This window comes from Gracilinanus agilis, chromosome 5 (assembly GCF_016433145.1).
Source record: "Gracilinanus agilis isolate LMUSP501 chromosome 5, AgileGrace, whole genome shotgun sequence".
Taxonomy (NCBI): domain Eukaryota; kingdom Metazoa; phylum Chordata; class Mammalia; order Didelphimorphia; family Didelphidae; genus Gracilinanus; species Gracilinanus agilis.
The window spans coordinates 288,507,934-288,529,291 of NC_058134.1; the positions used below are offsets into that span (position 1 = coordinate 288,507,934).

General features: G+C 39.1%; 1 protein-coding gene across 1 annotated transcript in view; it reads left to right on the forward strand.

Annotated features, from left to right (window-relative positions):
* Positions 1–5,236: 5,236 nt before the first annotated feature.
* LOC123250403 (keratin, type II cytoskeletal 79-like) overlaps positions 5,237–21,358 on the forward strand; it is a 19,074-nt gene continuing 2,952 nt past the window's right edge. Inside the window, exons 1-7 of the mRNA XM_044679461.1 lie at positions 5,237–5,722; positions 10,610–10,827; positions 12,107–12,167; positions 12,274–12,369; positions 17,060–17,224; positions 17,602–17,727; positions 18,425–18,645. Coding sequence (XP_044535396.1) covers positions 5,237–5,722; positions 10,610–10,827; positions 12,107–12,167; positions 12,274–12,369; positions 17,060–17,224; positions 17,602–17,727; positions 18,425–18,645 — 1,373 coding nt within the window. The remainder of the gene's footprint in view (positions 5,723–10,609; positions 10,828–12,106; positions 12,168–12,273; positions 12,370–17,059; positions 17,225–17,601; positions 17,728–18,424; positions 18,646–21,358) is intronic.

Genomic DNA, 21,358 nt, shown 5'->3' on the forward strand with positions numbered 1-21,358 from the left:
ATGTTGGAGGGGATGTGGCAAAATTGGGACATTAATGCATTGCTGGTGGAGTTGTGAACTGATCCAGCCATTCTGGCTGGCAATTTGGAGTCATGCTCAAGGGGCTATAAAAGAATGCCTGCCCTTTGATCCAGCCATACCATTGTTTCTGGATTGTACCCCAAAGAGATCATAGATAAACAGACTTGTATGAAAATATTTATAGCTGAGCTTTTTGTGGTGGCAACAAACTGGAAAAGGAGGGTATGTCCTTCAATTGGGGAATGGCTGAACAAACTGTGGTATATGTGGGTGATGGAATACTATTGTGCTCAAAGGAATAATAAACTAGAGGAATTCCATGTGAACTGGAATGACCTCCAGGAATTTATGCAGAGTGAAAGGAGCAGAGCCAGAAGAACATTGTACACAGAGACTGATATACTGTGGTAAAATCGAATGTAATGGGCTTCTGTATCAGCAACAATGCAATGACCCAGGACAGCTCTGAGGGATTTATGGAAAAGATGCTACCCACATTCAGAGGAAGAACTGCAGGAGAGGAAACATATAAGAAAAGCAACTGCTTGAACGCATGGGTCAGGGTGGACATGATTGGGGATGTGGACTCGAAACTACCACACCAATGCAACCACCAACAATTTGGAAATAGGTCTTGATCAAGGACACATGACAAAACCAGTGGAAATGTGCGTCGGCCATGGGTGGGGGGAGTGCGGGGGGTGAAGGGGAAAGTAGGAGCATGAATCATGTAACCATGTTAAAAATGATTATTAATAAATGTTTAAATTTTAAAAAAAAATCAAGCCATTCCCCAATTGATAAATGGGCAAGAGACATGAATAGCCATTTTTCAGATAAAGAAATCAAAGTATCAATAAGCACATGAGAAAGTGTTCTAAATCTCTAATAATTAGAGAAATGCAAATCAAAACAACTCTGAGGTATCACCTCACATCTAGCAGATTGGCTAAAATGAAAGAAGGGGAGAGTAATGAATGTTGGAGGGGATGTGGCAAAATTGGGACATTAATGTATTGCTGGTGGAGTTGTGAAGTGATCCTACCATTCTGGCTGGCAATTTGGAACTATGCTCAAAGGGCTATAAAAAAATGCCTGCCCTTTGATCTAGCCATACCATTGTTGGGGTTGTACCCCAAAGAGATCATAAATAAACAGACTTGTACAAAAATATTTATAGCTGAGCTTTTTGTGGTGGCAACAAACTGGAAAAGGAGGATATGCCCTTCAATTGGGGAATGGCTGAACAAACTGTGGTATATGTGGGTGATGGAATACTATTGTGCTCAAAGGAATAATAAACTAGAGGAATTCCATGTGAACTGGAATGACCTCCAGGAATTTATGCAGAGTGAAAGGAGCAGAGCCAGAAGAACATTGTACACAGAGACTGATATACTGTGGTAAAATAGAATGTAATGGACTTCTGTACTAGCAGCAATGCAATGTCACAGGACAGCTCTGAGGGATTTATGGAAAAGATGCTACCCACATTCAGAGGAAGGACTGCAGGAGAAGAAACATATAAGAAAAATAACTGCTTGAAAGCATGGGTTGGGGTGGACATGATTGGGGAATGTAGACTCGAAACTACCACTCCAATGCAACTATCAACAATTTGGAAATAGGTCTTGATCAATGACACATGTTAAAACCAGTGGAAATGTGCTTCAGCCATGGGTGGGGGAAGTGCGGGGAGTGAAGGGGAAAGTACGAGCATGAATCATGTATCCATGTTAAAAACGAATATTAATAAATGTTTAAAAAAATCCCACTTGGTTACCTTTGATATATTGCTAGTATTTTATTTTATTTAAAAATTTTGTATAAATATTCGTTAGAGAACTTGGTCTATAATTTCCTCCCTCTGTTTGTGTTCTTCCTGGTTCAGATATCAGCACCATAGGACTCCTTTTTAAACTATTTTCCCAAATAGTTTTTGTAGTATTAGAAATAAATGTTCTCTAAATGTTTGGTAGAATTCACTTGTGAATCCATCTGGCTATGGGATTTTTTTCTTAGGGAATTCATTGATGGTTTATTCAGTTTCTTTTTCCCCAGACTGGTTTATTTAAACATTCTATTTGTCTGGGCAAATTATATTCATCCATTTTACTTAGAGTGTTAGGGCATTAGCATATACTTGGCCAAAATAGTTTCCTAATACCTGTATTAATTTCCTCTTCATTAGTGGTGCACTCATTCTTTTAATTTTTGATACTGGTAATTTGTTTTTCTTCATTCTTCTTAAAAATCAAATTGAATTATATTTTATCTGTTTTATGTTTTCGTCTCATAAAACAGTTCCTAGTCTTACTTATTAGTTTAATGCCTTTTCTTACTTTTGATTTTATTAATCTCTCCTTTGATTTTCAGGACTTCCAATTTGATATTTAATTAGGAATTTTTAACTTATTATTTTTTTAGTTTTTTAGTTGTATGACCAGTTCATTGATTTGTTCTTTCTTTATTTCATTGATGTAAGTATTTAGAAATATAAAATTTCCCTTAAGTATTGCTTTGGCTGCATCCCATAAATTTTGTTCTTTTGTCTTTCTTTTGAAAGAAATTAATGATTGTATGATTTGTTCTTTGATCCATTCATTCTTTAGGATTAGATTATTTAGTTTCTAATTAAATTTGACCTATCTTTCCATAGCCCTTTGTTGAATATAATTTTATTGAATTGTTATATGAAAAGAAAGCATTTAATATCTACACTTTTCAACATTTGGTTGTGAAGTTTTTGTCTTAATAAATGGTCAGTTTTTTTTGTAGGTGCCATATACCACTGAGAAAAAATATATTTCTTTCTGTTCATATTCAACTTTTCCAGAGGTCTATCATATTAACTTTTCTAAAATTCTATTTACCCCTTTAACTTCTTTCTTGTTTATTTTTTGGTTAGATTTATCTGGGTCTGAGAAGGAAAAATTTAAGTCTCCCACTAGTATAGTTTAATTCTATTTCTACTTGTAACTTATTTAATGTCTTTATAAAGTTGGATGCTATAAAATTTGCTGTGTATATTTAGTATTGACATTTCTTCATTGTCTGTGGTATCTTTTAGTAAGGTGTAGTTTCCTTGCTTATTCTTTTAATTAGATCTAATTTTGCTTTTGCTTTGTATGAGATCATGATTGATATCCCTGATTTTTAAAAAACTTTAGTTGATACGTAATAGTGTCCGTTTTAGGCTCTTATTTTTACTCTGTGTGTCTCTTTGCTTCAAAAGTATTTCTTGCAAACAACATACAGTAGGATTCTGGCTGTTTATTCTACTCTGCACTTCCTTTTTATGTTTGAGTTCATTCTATTCACATGAACAGTTATGACTGCTAACTGTATTTTCCTACATCCTGTTTCCCTCTGTTTATCCTTCCCTGTCTCTCTCCTTTACCCTGTCTCTCTTCAAAAATATTTTTTGCTTCTGACCATCAACGTCTTTGAGGCAATTCCAGTGAGAGTAAGGTTCAAACATTTCCTGCCAGCCCCACCTTCTACTGCACTATATTAGCTTCTTCATGCCTTTTCTTGTGAGATAATTTACCCCATTCTACATCTCTCTTCCCTCTCCTTCCAGTGCAATCCTTTTTTTTTACCTCTAGACTTTTTTTGATACTCCCCATCCTAGTCAATTTACTCCTGTGTCCTCTATTTATACTCCTTTTAACTGCTCTAATAATGATAAAATTTTAAAGAGTTCCAAGGGTCATCTTCCTGTGTTGGGATATAAATATTTTAACTTTATCATATCCCTTTTGCTTTCTTTTCTCTGTTTACCTAAAATTTTCTGTTCAGCTCGGGTCTTTTCATCAGGAATACTTGAAATTCTCTAATTAAATAGTCATTCCCCTTTCCCTGGAAATATTATGTTTAATTCCCCATGATAGGTGATTTTTCATTGTAATCTTGGCTTCATTGTCTTCTATCTCTTCATCAAAAATGGTTGAAAGTCTCCCTTTTTCCTCTTGAAGAATTATACTTGGCTTTGCTGGGTATTCCATATTCCAAGCCCCTTGATTATCTAGTCAAGCTAACACAGAATTTAGCAGCTTCTACTTTAAAGTAGCCAGGATTGTAACAAGAATCAAGTAACCAGCAAAGTCAAGTATAATTCTTCATGGGAAAAAAGGGTCTTTAATTAAATAGAGACTTTCAAGCATTCCTGAAGAAAAGAGTAGAGTTGAACAGAAAATTTGACACAAGAGGAACATAAAGAGGTAAGCAAGAAAGAGAAAGCATAAGAGATTCAAAAAAGTTTAACCATTTCTATTCTTATACAGGAAGAGGATACTTATAACTCTTAAGAACTTTATCACTATTAGGGCATGGGTGTGAGTTGAGTATGATGGAATGATAGCCATTGCCACTTTGACCCAATTAATTTAGTCCAGTTCAATTGCAAAAACATTTAGGGACCTGTTATGTGACAGGTTCTGAATTATACACTTATTGCTTCTGGTTCTGTTGTTTGGAGCCAAGAAGGACAAATGTAATCCTTCTGCAAGACAATCAGTCATTCAACCCACAAGCATTTCTTCAGCACCTGCCATAATGCTAGACACTATGCTAGATTCTGGGAATACAAAGACAAAGATGAAATGATCCCTACCCTCATGGAGCTTACATACAAGCAACAAACATGTCAATCTGGTTCTGACTGTAATGAAGAGAGATGCTGTGGAAAGCCTGGGAGTGTGGAACTGAAGCAGGCTTGGGTATCCAATCTTCTTCAGCTCCATTACGCAACTTAACTTACCACCTGAACTGCCCCAGGGCCTCAGGACTCCTGTTACAACAAGGTTGACCAATAAACCCCACAGAATAGAAGAGATTTCATTGACAGAACATAGGTATCCAAGCCTTTCTGAAGTAGAGGGGATAGTAGTGGCACCCTGGTGTCATCATATCCCAAAGGAGGAGAGGTACAAAGGGTAGAGGTGGAAGAAAAGGTGGCCTCCCCACTCCCGACAGGGATTTATCCTGGCTCTTCCTCAGAAGAGGAGGGAAGTGTGTGGGGGCGTGTGGGAGGATCCTCAGACTCATAGCTGTCCCTCCCTCTCTCCTCCTTGGGCAATGGGGCAAGAGTGTCTGTGGGAGCCCACAAGCTACCTTTCTTGGGAGCAGATAAAAGGACCATCTTTTTGTACTCCTGGGATATTCAGTGCCCTCTCAGCCTGACTGACTCTACTCATCTTTCTCCTCAGTATTCATGAAGGCCTCAATGTCTCGCCAGGCTTATAGCACCAAAGGACGCTTCAGCTCCTCCTCAGCCTCTGGTGGCCATGGCGTGGGTGGTACTCGGACCCATACCAGCTTTGGCTCCATGACAATGTCCAGAGGTGGGAGCAGGCTGGGGAATGCTGCCTATTGCAGCCCAAGGGGCAGCTTTGGTAGCCACAGTCATCATAATCTGGGTGCTAATACAAGAATCTCTGTCAGTATGGCTCAGAGTACATCCCATGGGAGGCCCTTTGGGGGCTTTGGTGTTGGGACAGGAAGCTTTCTAGGCTTGTGCACCAGCAGGCCAAACTTTGGGGCCTCCTGCCCCCCTGGAGGCATCCAAGAGGTGACTGTCAACCAAAGCCTGCTGACCCCTCTCAATGTGGAGATTGACCCTGAGATTCAGAGAGTGAGGACTCAGGAGCGGGAGCAGATCAAGACCCTCAATAATAAGTTTGCCTGCTTCATCGATAAGGTGAGCTGTGGAGAGGGTGGTGAAGGGGAGAAGGGGGTGGGGAATCATGTGTAGAATTCTGTTTAAGCCTATTAGGAAACAGACCTGAAACATGAAATGGGATTTCCTTTTCTCAGTTTTATTCCACTTCTATTGGCCAGCACTGTTGTTACACCTTGTATAGAACTGTGGAAAGAAAAGTAGACTTGGATTCAGGAGACCTGGATTCAAATCCTGCATGTACCTCTTACTAGTTGTATGATTGTGGGGAAATCACTTTATTTCTCAGTTTTCTCATCTGTAAAATGGGAATGATGAGACTATTTCCACTATTTACTCCAAATGATTGTTGTGAGGAAATGCTCTAGGTGCCATGAAGATGGCAAAAGAGCAGCTCTTAACTGTCTTCAATTGTTGAAGACATTAGGGAAGGGATATTAATTGGATTTGGCCTGTATGGCCCCAGAAGGCAGAACTGGGAACAATGGGTGGGATTTTGAGAGGCAGATATTAGCTTGGAAAATCTAACAATCTGAGCTGTCCAAAAGCTGAATGGTTGCCACTGGAGGCAGTGAATTCTCTGTCACTGAAAGTCTTCAGGCCAAGACTGAATGATCACGTATGTGCTCATGGGAGTGGTATAGAGGAGATTCCAGGTCAGGTCCAGATTGGGTTGGGTGACTTTTGAGATCCTTTATACCACTGAGAATCAGTGAAATTTTTATTATTCAAAGGCAATAATCCTGTGTATAATGGGCATCATATTTTTGCTTTCTGAATGAGTTGGGGTGGGGCCGGAGAGAATTCTGAATTGAAAATTTAAAAAAAAGGAAGGCAAATCTCTATGAATATTTTTGGCTAATGGAAGACTCAGTGACCAACCACATCATCTTTGGGCCAGTTAAACCATCAGTCAGTCAAGCATCAAACATTATTTAAGTGCCTCCTATGTGCCTGGTGCTGGGCTAAACAGTTGGGGTACAAAGAAAGACAAAACCATGCCAACTCCTACGTACACCTAACATATATATATATATATATATATATATATATATATATTAAAGGAGAGGAAGGCACTGGGACAGGGTGGATACAGAGTGGAATGGGCTAAGTCTTAAAGAAAGCTAAGGAAGGCAGGAGGCAGGGGTGAAGCACTCCAGGCATGGGAGACTGGTGCTTTCCTTTTAAAATCTTGACAGAATCCTGGAAATGGAAACTAGGCACAAATAATGTAAGGAAATGGAAATTAGGTGGGACAAGGGAGAGAGGAATTTGATGATTGAGCCTGGGTATGGACAAATGGTATTACCAGTACATGGTTACAGGCTTAGAACCAGACGATAGGGTAAGTAAGTATTGCAATGAGAAGTATCATCTTCAAGATGATAAGAATAACTTCAGATTAGGGAGACCAAGAAAGGAGGAGACAAGGAAGTGTTGAGTGGTCTGGGACAGAGAAATTGATGGGATCACTTCTTACTTGACATAGTAATTCCAAGTCATGAGGATTTGCATTTGGAGATGCTCTCTTATTCTATTATTATTTTTATAACAAGCAATCTTGTACAAACTTATAATATAATGGCTAATTAATAATAAAATTGGCTATTATTGGTTAATTATCTTACAATTTTCTACATGATGATATTTCATATATGGCTTTAATAATTATATAACACAACAACTGTGTGAGGCAAATAGGGAAAACATGTCCCCATTTTACAGATGAGGAAACCAAGACTCACAAAGAATGAATCCCCCAAAGCTTCCCAAAGCACCAGAGTTTGAAGCTAGATCTCTCAACTCCAAGTCTACCAATGTGTCTATTATCATTATTTCAATTGTTATGCTAATTACATGCCACTGTACTTCTACAATTAAATGACAAAGGCTTTAGCCATGGAAATGACAATTTACACCTGAGGAAACTGAGGCTCATGAACATTAAATGACTTGCCCAAGATCATATAACCAATAAGGGACTACTTTGAATTAGCTCTACCAACTCTTCTCATTTTGTAGAAAGAAACACTTACACACAGGGACACTTTAGATTCCAACCAACATTGAAGATTTAGAAAGTATTGTGCTTGGACCCATTCTCTTGCCTTTCAGAAGAGTTTCCAAGGGACAGTGAGAACAATCATGAGAAAAACAGGCAGAAGAACAGAATAAGACATTTATTGATGAGGAAACTAGGTCCAAGAGAGGCCAGTGACTAGCTGGGAAAGGGAAGGAAATCGAATTACTCAATGCTTTTATTCAAAACCAAACTCTAGTCACCAACTTGCCTCCTCTTGGAGGTATTATATTTGTTCCTGGGTATGCCTTCCTACTTGTCTGCTCACCTTGTTTGATTCCAGCTTCAGGAAATAAGATTAAGAAAGACTCCGAGATGCTATTTTTTCACTCACACTTTGGTTGTTCTGTGTTTCACAAAAATCATCAAACATTAGTTTTTCCATTTTTCATATACCCAGAGGAATGGAAAAAGAGGATTATATGGGAAACCCTGAAAGTCTGTATATTCAACTTGCATTTTAAAAAGAATGTAATAAACTCAACAATTTAAAGTTTATTCTGCTTGCCTATGTCTTCTGAACCTCCTCCTATTCTCTTCTGATCTTAAAAATATTCTCCTTTTTTTTCTCTTTTTCCTTTACTTTTTTGGTCACTCTTTTGGTCACTAGTCCTCTTTTTCCTTCCAAATTGCTCTCTTCATCCAGTTTAAAAGAAAATCCTTGCTTTGTAATAAGTAATCAAAGAAAATAAAAACAAATCCACGGGTGGACTGTGTCCATAAATATATTTGTAAGTCTGCTTTTCAAACCTTGGCATCTCCTCCCCCCTCATATCTGTCAGGTGTTTTGTATTATCTCACATGATATTTATTGTACCTTAAAATCCTTACTTTCACTTGGTATCAGTGGTGAGTATTGGAGAGAGGTCTAGGATTGGAATCTGGAGATGTGGGTTTGAGTCCCAGTCATTATTTATCTGGTGCTTTGGTATTTTCACATATATCATCTGATTCTTGGAGTGAAGGGCAGATAAGATAAGAACTGTCATACCCATTTTGCTGACGGGGAAACTAAGACCTGGAGAAGCCAAATGAATAGCTAGTCTGTGAATCCAAATTTCCTGACTGTAGGTGGAGTATAACAGGACACCTGTAAGAATACAGAATTGGGGGTTACTCGGAATTTTGGTTATTTCTCTGATCAAGTGGCATTTCTCTCTTTGCTTTCTCCCTTGACTCACCATGGGTGCTGAGACTGAACTTACAGTGTGTCACTAATGTTCCACTTGTCTTGGCTCTCCTTTCCTATTGCCATAAGTGATTTTTTATTATACTATGAAGGTGGAAGCCCCAGGGAATGGGAGAAAGGTGAGCTTATGAGGTAAATCATCCTCTACCCTGCTTACCTTCTCCCTTAGTGACTCTTGACTTGAGTGAGATTGTTCTAGTGGAAACTCATATGAAAACTTCTCTAGCTGTTTACATTCCCTTTGGGCAGAATTGGGAACCATTTGAATGACTCACAAAAGGTAAAAGTGCCAAGTTCTCAATTGAAATCTCTTCTAGAATGATTTCCAGTAAAGTCCCTTAGGGACGCTTAGCACCGGATAAATATCCTATGGCTCTCTAGTTCAAAAGCAGAGGCTCATTGTGGAGAGCAATTTGGAACTATGCCCAAATGGCTATAAAACTGAGCATACTCTTTGATCTGGCAATATCAGTAGTAGGTCTGTATCTCAAAGATAGAAAAAAGGGAAAAGAACCTAGTTGTACAAAAATATTTATGGCAGTCCTTTTTTGTGATGGTAAAGAATTGGAAATTGAAGGAATGTCCATCAATTGGGGAATGGCTAAACAAATTATGTATGATTGTAATGGAGTTTTACTGCATCATAAGAAAGGAGGACCAGAAGGTTCTCAGAAAAACTTGGACTTATATGAAGTGATGTCAAGAGAAATGAGCAGAACCAGGAGAACACCATATAGTGTAACAGTAATATTGTACAATGTTCACTTAGTAAGGATTTAGCTCTGCTCAGCAATACAAGGATCCAAGAAAACTCTAAAGGACTCATAATGAAAAATGCTATACCCTGCCAGAAAAAGAAGTGCTGATCAATGCAGATCAGCACATGCCATTTTCATTTTGTTTTCTTCCTGAGCATTTTTTTTAGTGAAATGTGCCTTCTCCTATAATATAATGAATATGGAAATATGTATTGCATTAAAGAATGTGTATGACCTATATCATCCCAGGGAGATGGGGTAGGGAGGGAGAGAATATGAAACTCCAAAATGAATGTTAAAATTTTTTTCTACATGTAATAGGGAAAAAGAAAAATATTAAATATTAAAAAAAGAGTGGGAGCTGCTTTTATTGAATCATGGTAGTGGAGAATAGTCCCTTATTGGTTATATGATCTTGGGCAAGTCATTTGATGTTCATGAGCCTCAGTTTCCTCAGGTGTAAATTGTTGAGAATGATTCCAGCACCCTTTGATGGGTGTTGAGAGGAAAGTATTATTCAATGAATTTCAGTGTAAATGGGAACTGATGTTACTGGTAGGCTAGGTAGTAGACAGATCACTAGAATGAGGCTGGGGCATGGGAATGGTGGGAAACTTGGGCCTCTTCCCATTGCCAAGCATGGATTGCTCAAGTGCTTTCTTTATTTTCTTGTAACATGTCACAAATGGAAAGAGCTTTGGAGTTGTAGCCAGAGAAATTGTGTTTGAATCTTGACTCCATTGTTTTCTAGTTGAGTGACCCTGGATAAGTCTCTCTAATTTATGTGCCTCTGTTTCCTCTTTTGTAAAATGGAGGGGTTGGGCTGTAGCTGACCTCTAGAGTGTCCTCCACATCTCAAAGTTGTGATTCCATGGTTCTAGGTACGGTTTCTGGAGCAGCAGAACAAGGTGTTGGAGACCAAGTGGGCCCTGCTTCAGGAGCAAAGCCAGAACACAGTGGCCACTAAGGATTTAGAGCCATACTTTGAGTCCTACATATGCAACCTTCGGAGGCAGCTGGATGCTCTCCAGAATGAGGCAGGGAGGCTGGATTCTGAGCTGAGTAACATACATGACCATGTGGACAACCAAAAGCACAGGTGAGAGGGAGAAGGATGGTGATGAGGTCAATGTGGAGGTGGTGAGGGAGGAGTGGGGGCAGAGCAGGGGAGTGCTCGTGTTCAGGGTGAGGGACAGGATATCTAGGAGGTCTGGGTATCCATTCATCATCCTTTTTCACTCTGGAAAAGCATAAGTAAATCTCTTCTCTTTCCCTTTGACCCTCAGACACAGAGCCCAATGACTTCTGCATAATAACTATTTATTTATAGATTTCCCCTCTTTGAATTTGCCTTTATTTAGTTTTTAAAATGTGGATTTTTTCTTTCTACAAAACCAGAATTTCTTCCTTCTTCTCCTGCCTTTCTTTTATGTCTCTGGTGCTTAGCACAGCTCCTGTCATATGTTAAGCTCTTAAGAAAGGCTTGTTGACTGACTTACATTGACTTGTTTTTATGTAACCACACAAATATTTCTGACTGTCAAGAACTTCCTCCTTTAGAGAAATAACTCTCTTACACAAACCACAGACTATGCTCTGAGGGTCTATTACTCTTCTAATAGTTAGATAATTATTCTTTTAAAAATATTAGACTCTTCTTTTCTTTTTCAGAATCAACACCGAGTCAGTTCCAAGGCAGAAAAGTGGCAAAGGCTAGGCAATGAGGGTTAAGGGGCATGCCGGGTCACACAGCTAGGAAGTATCTGAGGCTAGATTTGGACCCAGGACCTTCTGTCCCTAGGCTCAGCTCTTCATCTGCTGAGTCACCTAGTTGCCCCCTAATCATTGTTCTAAGTTTTAGGGTTGAGCTAGAAGCCAGTTGGATTATTATTGCCTATTATTCTAAGCCTCAAAAGGTTGCTCAGAACTGTTTTGGGTAAAGAAGTACAAACTGTTTTGTAATTCAGATCTCTTTGAGTAAAGTGAATGTAGCTGCCAGATGATTTGCTCACTGCTCTTTATCCACTTTTGACAGAGCCATCAGAGGCTCTGCTTTATCAGGACTGTTGCTAGGAGTATTCACATAGCAGCCCATTCCTGGTCAGGGCTCACCTCGTCTAAGCATTATTACTATAAATAGTCCCCATATCATCTAGCTTTCATGCTAAAATATGTGTCTCCCAAAGGAGGGAGGGAACATCTGAATAAATATCACACATCGATTTCATTCACCATTGAGCCGTCGTCTGCTTATCCTTCTGGATGAGTAGGGCATAGGGAGGATTGACAGGCGTCTGCAGTTTTCTGGCTCATCTAGGGGGTCCTCAAAGGGGATGGAGGCAGAATGAAGCCTGACTTAGAGTTGCTCTGTGTCACAGCTACGAGGATGAAATCAACAAACGGACAGCAGCAGAGAATGAGTTTGTCACCCTCAAGAAGGTGAGTAGGGTGCTTGGGATGTTTCTTGGGTACTAAGGAATATCTCTTAATGGGATGTTGGCTGCCAGAAATGTTGTCCCTTAATGTTCTTCTCTTTCGGTGTTAGGATGTTGATGCCGAATACATGAACTGTGCAAATCTTGAGGCCGTCTCCAAATCCATGTTGGAGGAGTTCAACTTCCTTCAGAATCTCTTTGAGATGGTGAGGCATTCAGTTAAGGAATATGACACGGTTTGCATGCAGTATTGAGAAGACTCTATACTACATTCTCAATTAATCCATCCAGTTCCAATTGAGTATTTTTAGGAGGAGAACAAGTCTTAGCTCAACTCTGCCCCTTCCTATCTATGATTCATCCTGTTCAACTTGTAACAGAGTGAGAGGAGAAAGGGGGTAATGGAGAGAAAAGGGTTTAGAATATCCTTGGTAGGAGGGAAAGGAGAAATATGGGCTGAAAGCAGATTTGTCAGTCTGGAGTTTGAGAGTTCAAGTTGAAATCAGAGAAGAGGATCTGAAATCCCAAATGAAGACTTGAGTGTTGACATGAGACATGACTCATGGACTCTCAAAGAATTGGAAGAGATCTTAGGGGTTATGGGACCAATACACACACATTCCCTTCTCTGCTAAATATATGAATCCCTATAGATGGATATGTAAACTTTGCCTCCACACTTCCTGTCATGGGGATCGTAGGGCCATAAATTTAGAGCAGAAAGGAACCTTAGAGGTCATAGGATCCTAGATTTAGAGCTGGAAGGATATCTAGTCCATCCCCCTCATTTTAAAGATGAGCCCAGAGATATGAAATAACTTACCCAAGGTAAGAAGGGGTCAGAGGTGGAATTCAACATCAGGTCTTCTGATTCCCAAATCACCATACTACATTTGAAGGTCCAACCAAAGATAGCCCACTGTGGTTGTTAGATAAGTTCTTCCTTATGGTGAATTGAAATTTGTCTCCCAATAGCTTTTACTTCTTGTTTTTAGTTTTGTCTCCTAGAATATATACTAAATCTGCTTGTTCTTCTAGATGCCTTTTCAAGTAGTTGTAGGGAGGTATAATGCCATTCCTAAATCTTTTATTTTTCAGGATAAACTGAAAGTTGAACCCAGAACCCATAGCCTTTTCTCCTGTGACGTGGTTTCCATTCTTCTTACTATCCTCATCATAACTCCTTTGAATGTACAGAAATTTGTCATTTTCTCTCATTGTGGTACCTTTGTCTTGGATGATTTCTTTCAATGCAATAAAGGATCACTTCAGTTTTGATTCTCTCTATTCTATCTCTCTCTCTTCTCTCTTTCTCTTTCTCTTTCTCTCTATCTCTCCTTTTCTCTATCACCACCTCTTCTTCCTCTTCTGAAGGAATTCACATTTATTCTTGTTGAACTTCATTGGTCTTGACCATTGTACTAACCCTATCAAGATTCTCACTCCTCAATTTCTGATTTTGTTTTGTTTAAGGACTACTCTTTCCACCTTGTTTGGCAAGTTTGTTCAGGGCTCTCCCCTCTTTGTTCAACCACAGAGCTCAGAAACATGCTATCCATCTTTCTATCCATGTCTATTAAAAATATGAAAATGACAAGATCCAAACCAGAACCCTATGACATACTATAATAGAAACAGATTTTCCTCTAGGTTGGCATTGATTAGTACTCTCTGAGGATTTCCCTTTCTTTACCTAACTCTTGATATAATAACCCAAGCTTCTCTGACTTACATACAAAGATAATATGAGAAATTGTCATATGACTTGCTGAAATCAAGATAAAATATGTCTCTAAAATTCTCCTGTTCTACCAGTCCAGTTACCCTACCAAAAACCCCAATAAAATGAGGGTATTTTGGTATGATTAATTTTTTTTATTGTTTTTAATCAATAAGCATTTATTTTTTATCCCCTCACTCCTCCCATTTCATTGGAAGTAAAATAAAAAACAACCCTGCTAATTAATATGCAGAAATAATCAAGAAAAGCAGATTCTAGCCATGGCTAATATCTGTCTTCTTCATTCTGTATATCCAGCCCATCACCTCAGATGTAGGAGGTGGGGACCATGTTTCATCTTGAGTTGACTGGAATTCTGAATTATCCTATATTTATGGTGTGGTTGTTATTGCATCAATTGTTTTCTAGTTTCAGCCCCCAGTACTTTGCATTGGGCATAACTTTTTTTCTTAATGAAATCATCTTTACTTCAAGTGACAGTCTCTTTCATTTCCTCAATTGTACCAGAACTTTTCAAAATGATAATGTTATGGTGAATCCAAAGTTTTCAGCATTGACTTTTTCCCTTTTGAAGGTTAGAACTTTGCCCACTCTTTTTTTCATCATAATCCCTATAAGTTAGTCATTCTCGAAAAGAATTGTAGGCATATAATTCTTTCATTTATTTATTAAATTTTTTAGGAAAATTTGTTATGGTTACATGATTCATGTTCTTACTTTCCCTTTCAGCCCCTCCAATCCCCCCATAGCCAACATGCATTTTCATTGGTTTTTAACATGTGTCATCTATCAAGACCCATTTCCATATTATTGATAGTTGCTTTAGTGTGGTCATTTCGGTTCTACATCCCCAATCATGTCTGCATCAACCCATGTGTTCAAGCAGTTATTTTTCTTCTGTGTTTCCTCTCCTGTAGTTCTTCCTCTGAATGTGGATAGCGTTCTTTTCCATAAATCCCTCAGTATTGTCCTAGGTCATTGCATTGCTGCTAGTACAGAAGTCCATTGCATTAGATTTTACCACAGTGTATTAGTCTCTTTGTACAATGTTCTTTTGGCTCTGCTCCTTTCACTCTGCATCATTTCCTGGAGGTCTTTCTAGTTCACATGGAATTCCTTCAGTTTATTATTCCTTTGAGCACAATAGTATTCCATCACCAGCATATACCACAATTTATTCAGCCATTCCCCAATTGAAGGGCAAACCCTAATTTTTAAGTTTTTTGCTACCACAAAAAGTGTGGCTATAAATATTTTTGTACAAGTCTTTTTATCTATGATTTCTTTCGAGCACAAACCCAGCAATGATATGGCTGGATCAAAGGACAGACATTCTTTAAGTGCTCTTTGGGCATAATTCCAAATTGCCATCCAGAATGGTTGGATCAGTTCACAACTCCACCAGCAATGCATTAATATCCCAAATTTGCCACATCCCCTCCAACATTAACCACTCTTCCCTGTTGTCATTTTAACCAATCTTCTATGTGTGAGGTGATACCTCAGAGTTGTTTTGATTTGCATTTCTCTAATTATTAGAGATTTAGAATACTTTCTCATGTGCTTATTGATAGTTTTGATTTCTTTATCTGAAAATTGCGTATTCATGTCCCTTGCCCATTTATCAATTGGGGAATGGCTTGATTTTTTTATACAATTGATTTAGCTCCTTGTATATTTGAGTAATTAGACCTCTGTCAGAATTTTTTGTTATAAAGATTTTTTCCCAGTTTGTTGTTTCTCTTCTGATTTTGGTTGCATTGTTTTTGTTTGTTCAAAAACTTTTAAATTTAATATAACCAAAATTATTTATTTTACATTTTGTAATTTTTTTTCTAACTCTTGCTTGGTTTTAAAATCTTTCCTTTCCCAGAGATCTGACAGGTATACTATTCTGTGTTCACTTAATTTACTTACAGTTTCCTTCTTTATATTCAAGTCATTCACCAATTCTGAATTTATCTTGGTGTAGGATGTGAGATTTTGATCTAAACCTAATCTGTCCCATATTGTTTTCCAATTTTCCCAGCAGTTTTTGTCAAATAGTGGCTTTTTGTCCCAAAAGTTGGGCTCTTTGGGTTTATCATACACTGTCTTGCTGACGTCACTTACCCCAAGTCTATTTCACTGATCCTCCCTTCTGTCTCTTAGCCAGTACTATATTGTTTCGATGACTGCTGCTTTATAGTATAGTTTAATATCTGGTACTGCTAGGCTACCTTCCTTCATGTTTTTTTTTTCATTATTTCCCTTGATATTCTTGATCTTTTGTTCTTCCAAATGAACTTTGTTATAGGTTTTTCTAATTCAGTAAAAAAGTTTTTTGGTAGTTTGATAGGTATGGCACTAAATAAGTAAATTAATTTGGGTAGAATGGTCATTTTTATTATGTTAGCTCATCCTACCCATGAGCAATCAATGTTTTTCCAATTGTCTAGATCTAGTTTTAGTTGTTTGGAAAGTGTTTTGTAGTTGTATTTGTATAATTCCTGTGTTTGTTTTGGTAGATAGATTCCTAAGTATTTTATATTGTATAGGGTGATTTTAAATGGTGTTTCTCTTTCTACCTCTTGCTGCTGTGATGTGTTGGAAATACATATAATTCTTTTAATAATTGGGGTGTAATTTATCTAGCTATGAAGAAAGGTAAGAAATGTTTCATGCTTTCAAGGAGTCTAGCATCTACATGAGGAGATAAAAACATGTGTAAGGACAGGTAATGAACAAGATAGGGTGTGACAACAGAGAAGAGTATAGATTGAGAGATGGAAGGAATTATCCATTCCAACCCACTCACTTTATAGATAAAGAAACTAAAACCCTATAAGATTAAGTGACTTATTCAAGGTGGTAGTAAATGGAAGAGCTAGAATTTGAATCAAGATCTACTATCTCCAAATCTTAAGCATTAGATTTGGAACCAGAAGACCTGGGCTCTGCTTATTACTAGCTCTATGACATAGGGCAAATCATGTCACCTCCTCCAGGACTCAGTTTCCTCATGTGTAAAATGAAGGCCTTCCCACTTCTAGAACCTATGAACATAGAAGAACATAGGACTCCTGTTGCCTATTTTGATATTAGTTCCTGAGGGGATGAAGGTGGGGAGGTTGGAGGGATCCAGACAGAATCTGTAGTTTCTTTTGTCCCCATAGGAGCGGAGCCAGGTCCAGACTCATGTTTCTGATACCAATGTTGTCCTGTCCATGGATAACAACCGATGCTTGGACTTGGACAGTATCATTGCTGAGGTCAAAACTCAGTATGAGGAGATTGCCAAGAGGAGTCGAGCAGAGGCAGAGTCATGGTACCAGACCAAGGTGAGTGAGTGAAGTTGTTGGCTCAGGAGAATGAGGAAGGCTAAGCCAGATCTCCAATCCTAAGGGTTAGCCTGGAAATAAGAGCCCCATTTACAGTGGCTGGACACTTGTGAATTTCTTGAAGGCAGGGACTATGGTATTTCCCATCTGTATTTGGCCCATAGATTTCCTGATTTGATCTAAATAGTTAAAATGATCAAACAGAGGGACAGATTCCCATGAAAGGACCAAATGAGGATATTCATCAAGGAAGGCCCACAAGACAGAGAGGTTTGGTCCTTTTGACCATTTGGGTTTCTCCTGGGCAGGTGGGCTGGGTCTATTGTTCCTTTAAATTAACTCACTTTGGGTCTAATGCGTACTATTTTGATCTTCAGTATGAGGAGCTTCAGATGACAGCTGGAAAGCATGAGGATCATCTTCGGGACACCAAGAAAGAGATTTCTGAGCTCACCCGCACTGTGCAGAGACTGCAGGGGGAGATTGACTCAGTAAAGAAGCAGGTGGGGATAACTTAGGCCAGGAAATTGGTAGATGGGTGATCTCAAGTGACTGGGGACATCTTTATGAGATAAATCATGATCTGACACCTGCTACTCTATTGTCAGATTGGGAATTTGCTAAGAATACTTGTAAAATACTCTGGTTTTATAAGATGAACTAGAGTGTTATTTGACTTGGAGAAGGGCACACTGAGGGTTGAACAAAAGGCAAGTTCTTCCAAAAAACCTGGGTCTGTCCAGAGAAGACCATTTCTTGCCAGTCTAGAAGTGATCATCCAGATTCTCCTTGAATACTTTCAGTGACAGGGAGTTCACAACCACATGATATAGACCATTACATTTTTGGGCAACTCTAATTGTCAGTGGGCACTCTAGTTCAGAGTCTACAGGGCTTTAGGTCCTTACTCCTAAGGAGAAGATAAAACTCTTGGCCTTAAAGTCACCAGTCCTAGGTTCAAATCTTAACTCTTGCCCTTGCAAGCCTCAGAGCCAATCACTTAACATTTCTGAGCCCCATCTGTATAAACTGAGAATGATAATACTCACATTATCAACCTCACAGCATCACTGTGTTTCCTTTTCACAAGAAAATACTTCCCTGGTTATTTTGGTTTGGGTGGGGGTCCACCAAGTCTGAAGGTGAGAATATGGAGGTGATGATGGTGGAAGATATTCTTCATACCATTGCCCCCTCCAGTGCCAGCAGTTGCAGACGGCCATTGCTGATGCAGAGCAATGTGGGGAGTTGGCCATCAAGGATGCCAAGAAGAAGTTGGGAGACCTGGAAACTGCCCTGCACCACACCAAGGAGGAGCTGGCCAAGCTGCTGAGGGATTACCAGGAGCTCATGAATATTAAACTGGCCTTGGACATGGAGATTGCTACCTACAAGAAGCTGTTGGAGTGTGAGGAGAGCAGGTAACCAAGCTGGTCATGATGGGTGGAGGATGAAGGAAGCCACATAGAATAATTTAAATCTTGGGCAACTACTTTTGTAACCGAATTCAGATCTCATTTGGGAAATGTGGGGCTATTTTCTAGTATCCACATTTATTTATTTCTCATTTATTTAACGTGCAGCTATTATAAATGTCCATGAAACTAGTTTTTACCTCCTCCTCTCCCCAAAGAAAACAAACCTAAATTTTGAAATCCAACTTTAATGTAAAGTTTTGTCAAATTGTGGCTGGTGCTATGGGATCAGGATTTCAAAGCCCTTAGTCAATCTTCTGCCTTAGTGCAACTGAGGGCAAGTGGTATGACCCTGAGAGAGTCACTTACTTGTCTGAGCCTCAGTTGGAGGAAGAAAGTGATGAATTTTCCCCCTTATTCTGAGTTGGGTGTATTAAGAGGTACCTAGGCAACATTGAGTCACTGTGGGCAGGGGGAGACAGATCAAGGAGAGCACCCAAGCAGACATACTGCCAGCATTTTTGCATTAGTGACTGACTCATTTGACTGTTTTTATGTATAGATGGTACCAGATATAGATGGATGGAATGTCTGGAATTGAATGTGATTTAGACAGGTTCCCCCATTTTATACTGTACCAGGATCTAGGGTTTTCAAAAAATAAAATGAAGGTGATTATCCTTATCCTCATGGGGTGAATGTTTTTAGAGTTGGCTTTGTTTTATTTTTAGAACTTTTATTCTCAGTTCCTAGCACTGTATCTGGTTCATAGTAGACAATTCATATAAAATGAGGCATCTGGGTAGTATCTAAGCAGTAGGTAATTAATAAATGCTTGTCCATGGATAATTGATAAGGTCAACTGTCCTTGCAGTTGAAATTCTTCTCCAATGCCTCTTTTTGAGATCTCTGGGTTCCTAAAGGCTAACTAACAGTCGGGATACTTTTTTAGAGAGACTTTGTTCTCAGAAGATGGGACACTGGGGAAATAATTTTGGGGCATAGCAATTCATTTAATTGTCTAGTCAGGTACTTAGAGGTTGTGATCTGCATTTATAGTGGTATTCCCAGTGGTTAGATTGCAGGACCTGGAGTTAGGAAGACTCATCTTTCCAGGTTCAAATCTGGTACCAGACAGTCACTAGTTGTGTGACCTCAGACAAGTTTACTTGGTGTGCCTCAGTTTCCTCATCTGTAAAATGAGATGGAGAAGGAAATGGCCAATTGCTGTAATCTCTTTGCCAAAAAAATTCCAAATGGGTTCACAAAGAGTCAGACATGACTGAAAAACATCTGAACAACAACCTCACTAAAGGGAGATATCACACAATTATTGCAGCATCTGGCCAATTCTGATTCATTCAGAAGGTAATTACCAATGCTCTTTATAGTAATTCCTTGGCTGGTTTCATCAATTGACTTGAAGCTCTGGCCAATAGCAGTAGTCAATGGGGGAAAGAGCCCTTGGAGATTCCCTTCCATCACTTAGGATTTTTGACCTACCTAAGTGTTTGCAGCCAACATAATCTCCTCCCATATTTCTGTGGAAAGTGACTCAGATAGGTAGTCAATCAATCAATGAATGTTTATTAAGTACCTACTATGTGCCTGGTACTGTGCTAAAAAGCAAACAAGGAGGCGACTCTGTCTTGATTACTCTATATCCACTTCATCCTTGTACTTAGTTATAGATCTAAAGCTGGATGGGAACTGAGAAGTCCAGCCCCCTTATTCTACCAAGGAGGGGAAGGAAGGAATGTTTGTATGCTTCTTATTATGTGCCAATAACCTTATTTGAGCCTTTCTTATGGGAGGTAGGTACTATTATTATCTCCATTTTACAGAAGAGGCAGAGGAGATTCTTTTTTTTTTAACATTTATTAATATTCATTTTTAACATGGTTACATGATTCATGCTCCACCTTTCCCCTTCAACCCCCCTCCTGCACCCCCCCCCCACCCATGGCCGATGCGCATTTCCACTAGTTTTGTCATGTGTCCTTGATCAAGACCAATTTCCAAATTGTTGGTAGTGGTAGTTTCGAGTCCACACCCTCAATCATGTCCACCCCGACCCATGTGTTCAAGCAGTTGTTTTTCTTATATGTTTCCTCTCCTGCAGTCCTTCCTCTGAATGTGGGTAGCTTTCTTTACCATAAATCCCTCAGAATTGTCCTGGGTCATTGTATTGCTGCTGGTACAGAGGTCCATTACATTCAATTTTACCACAGTATATCAGTCTCTGTGTACAGAGTTCTTCTGGCTCTGCTCCTTTCGCTCTGCATCAGTTCCCGGAGGTCTCTCCAGTTCGCCTGGAACTTCTCCAGTTTATTATTCCTTTTAGCACAATAGTATTCCATCACCCACATATACCACAGTTTGTTCAGCCATTCCCCAATTGAAGGACATACCCTCCTTTTCCAATTTGTTGCCACCACAAAAAGCGCAGCTATAAATATTTTCTTACAAGTCTGTTTATCTATGATCTCTTTGGGGTACAAACCCAGCAATAGTATGGCTGGATCAAAGGGCAGGCATTCTTTTATAGCCCTTTGAGCATGATTCCAAATTGCCAGCCAGAATGGCTGGATCAGTTCACAGCTCCACCAGCAATGCATTAATGTCCCAATTTTGTCACATCCCCTCCAACATTCATTACTCTCCCCTTCTTTCATTTTAGCCAATCTGCTAGGTGTGAGGTGATACCTCAGAGTTGTTT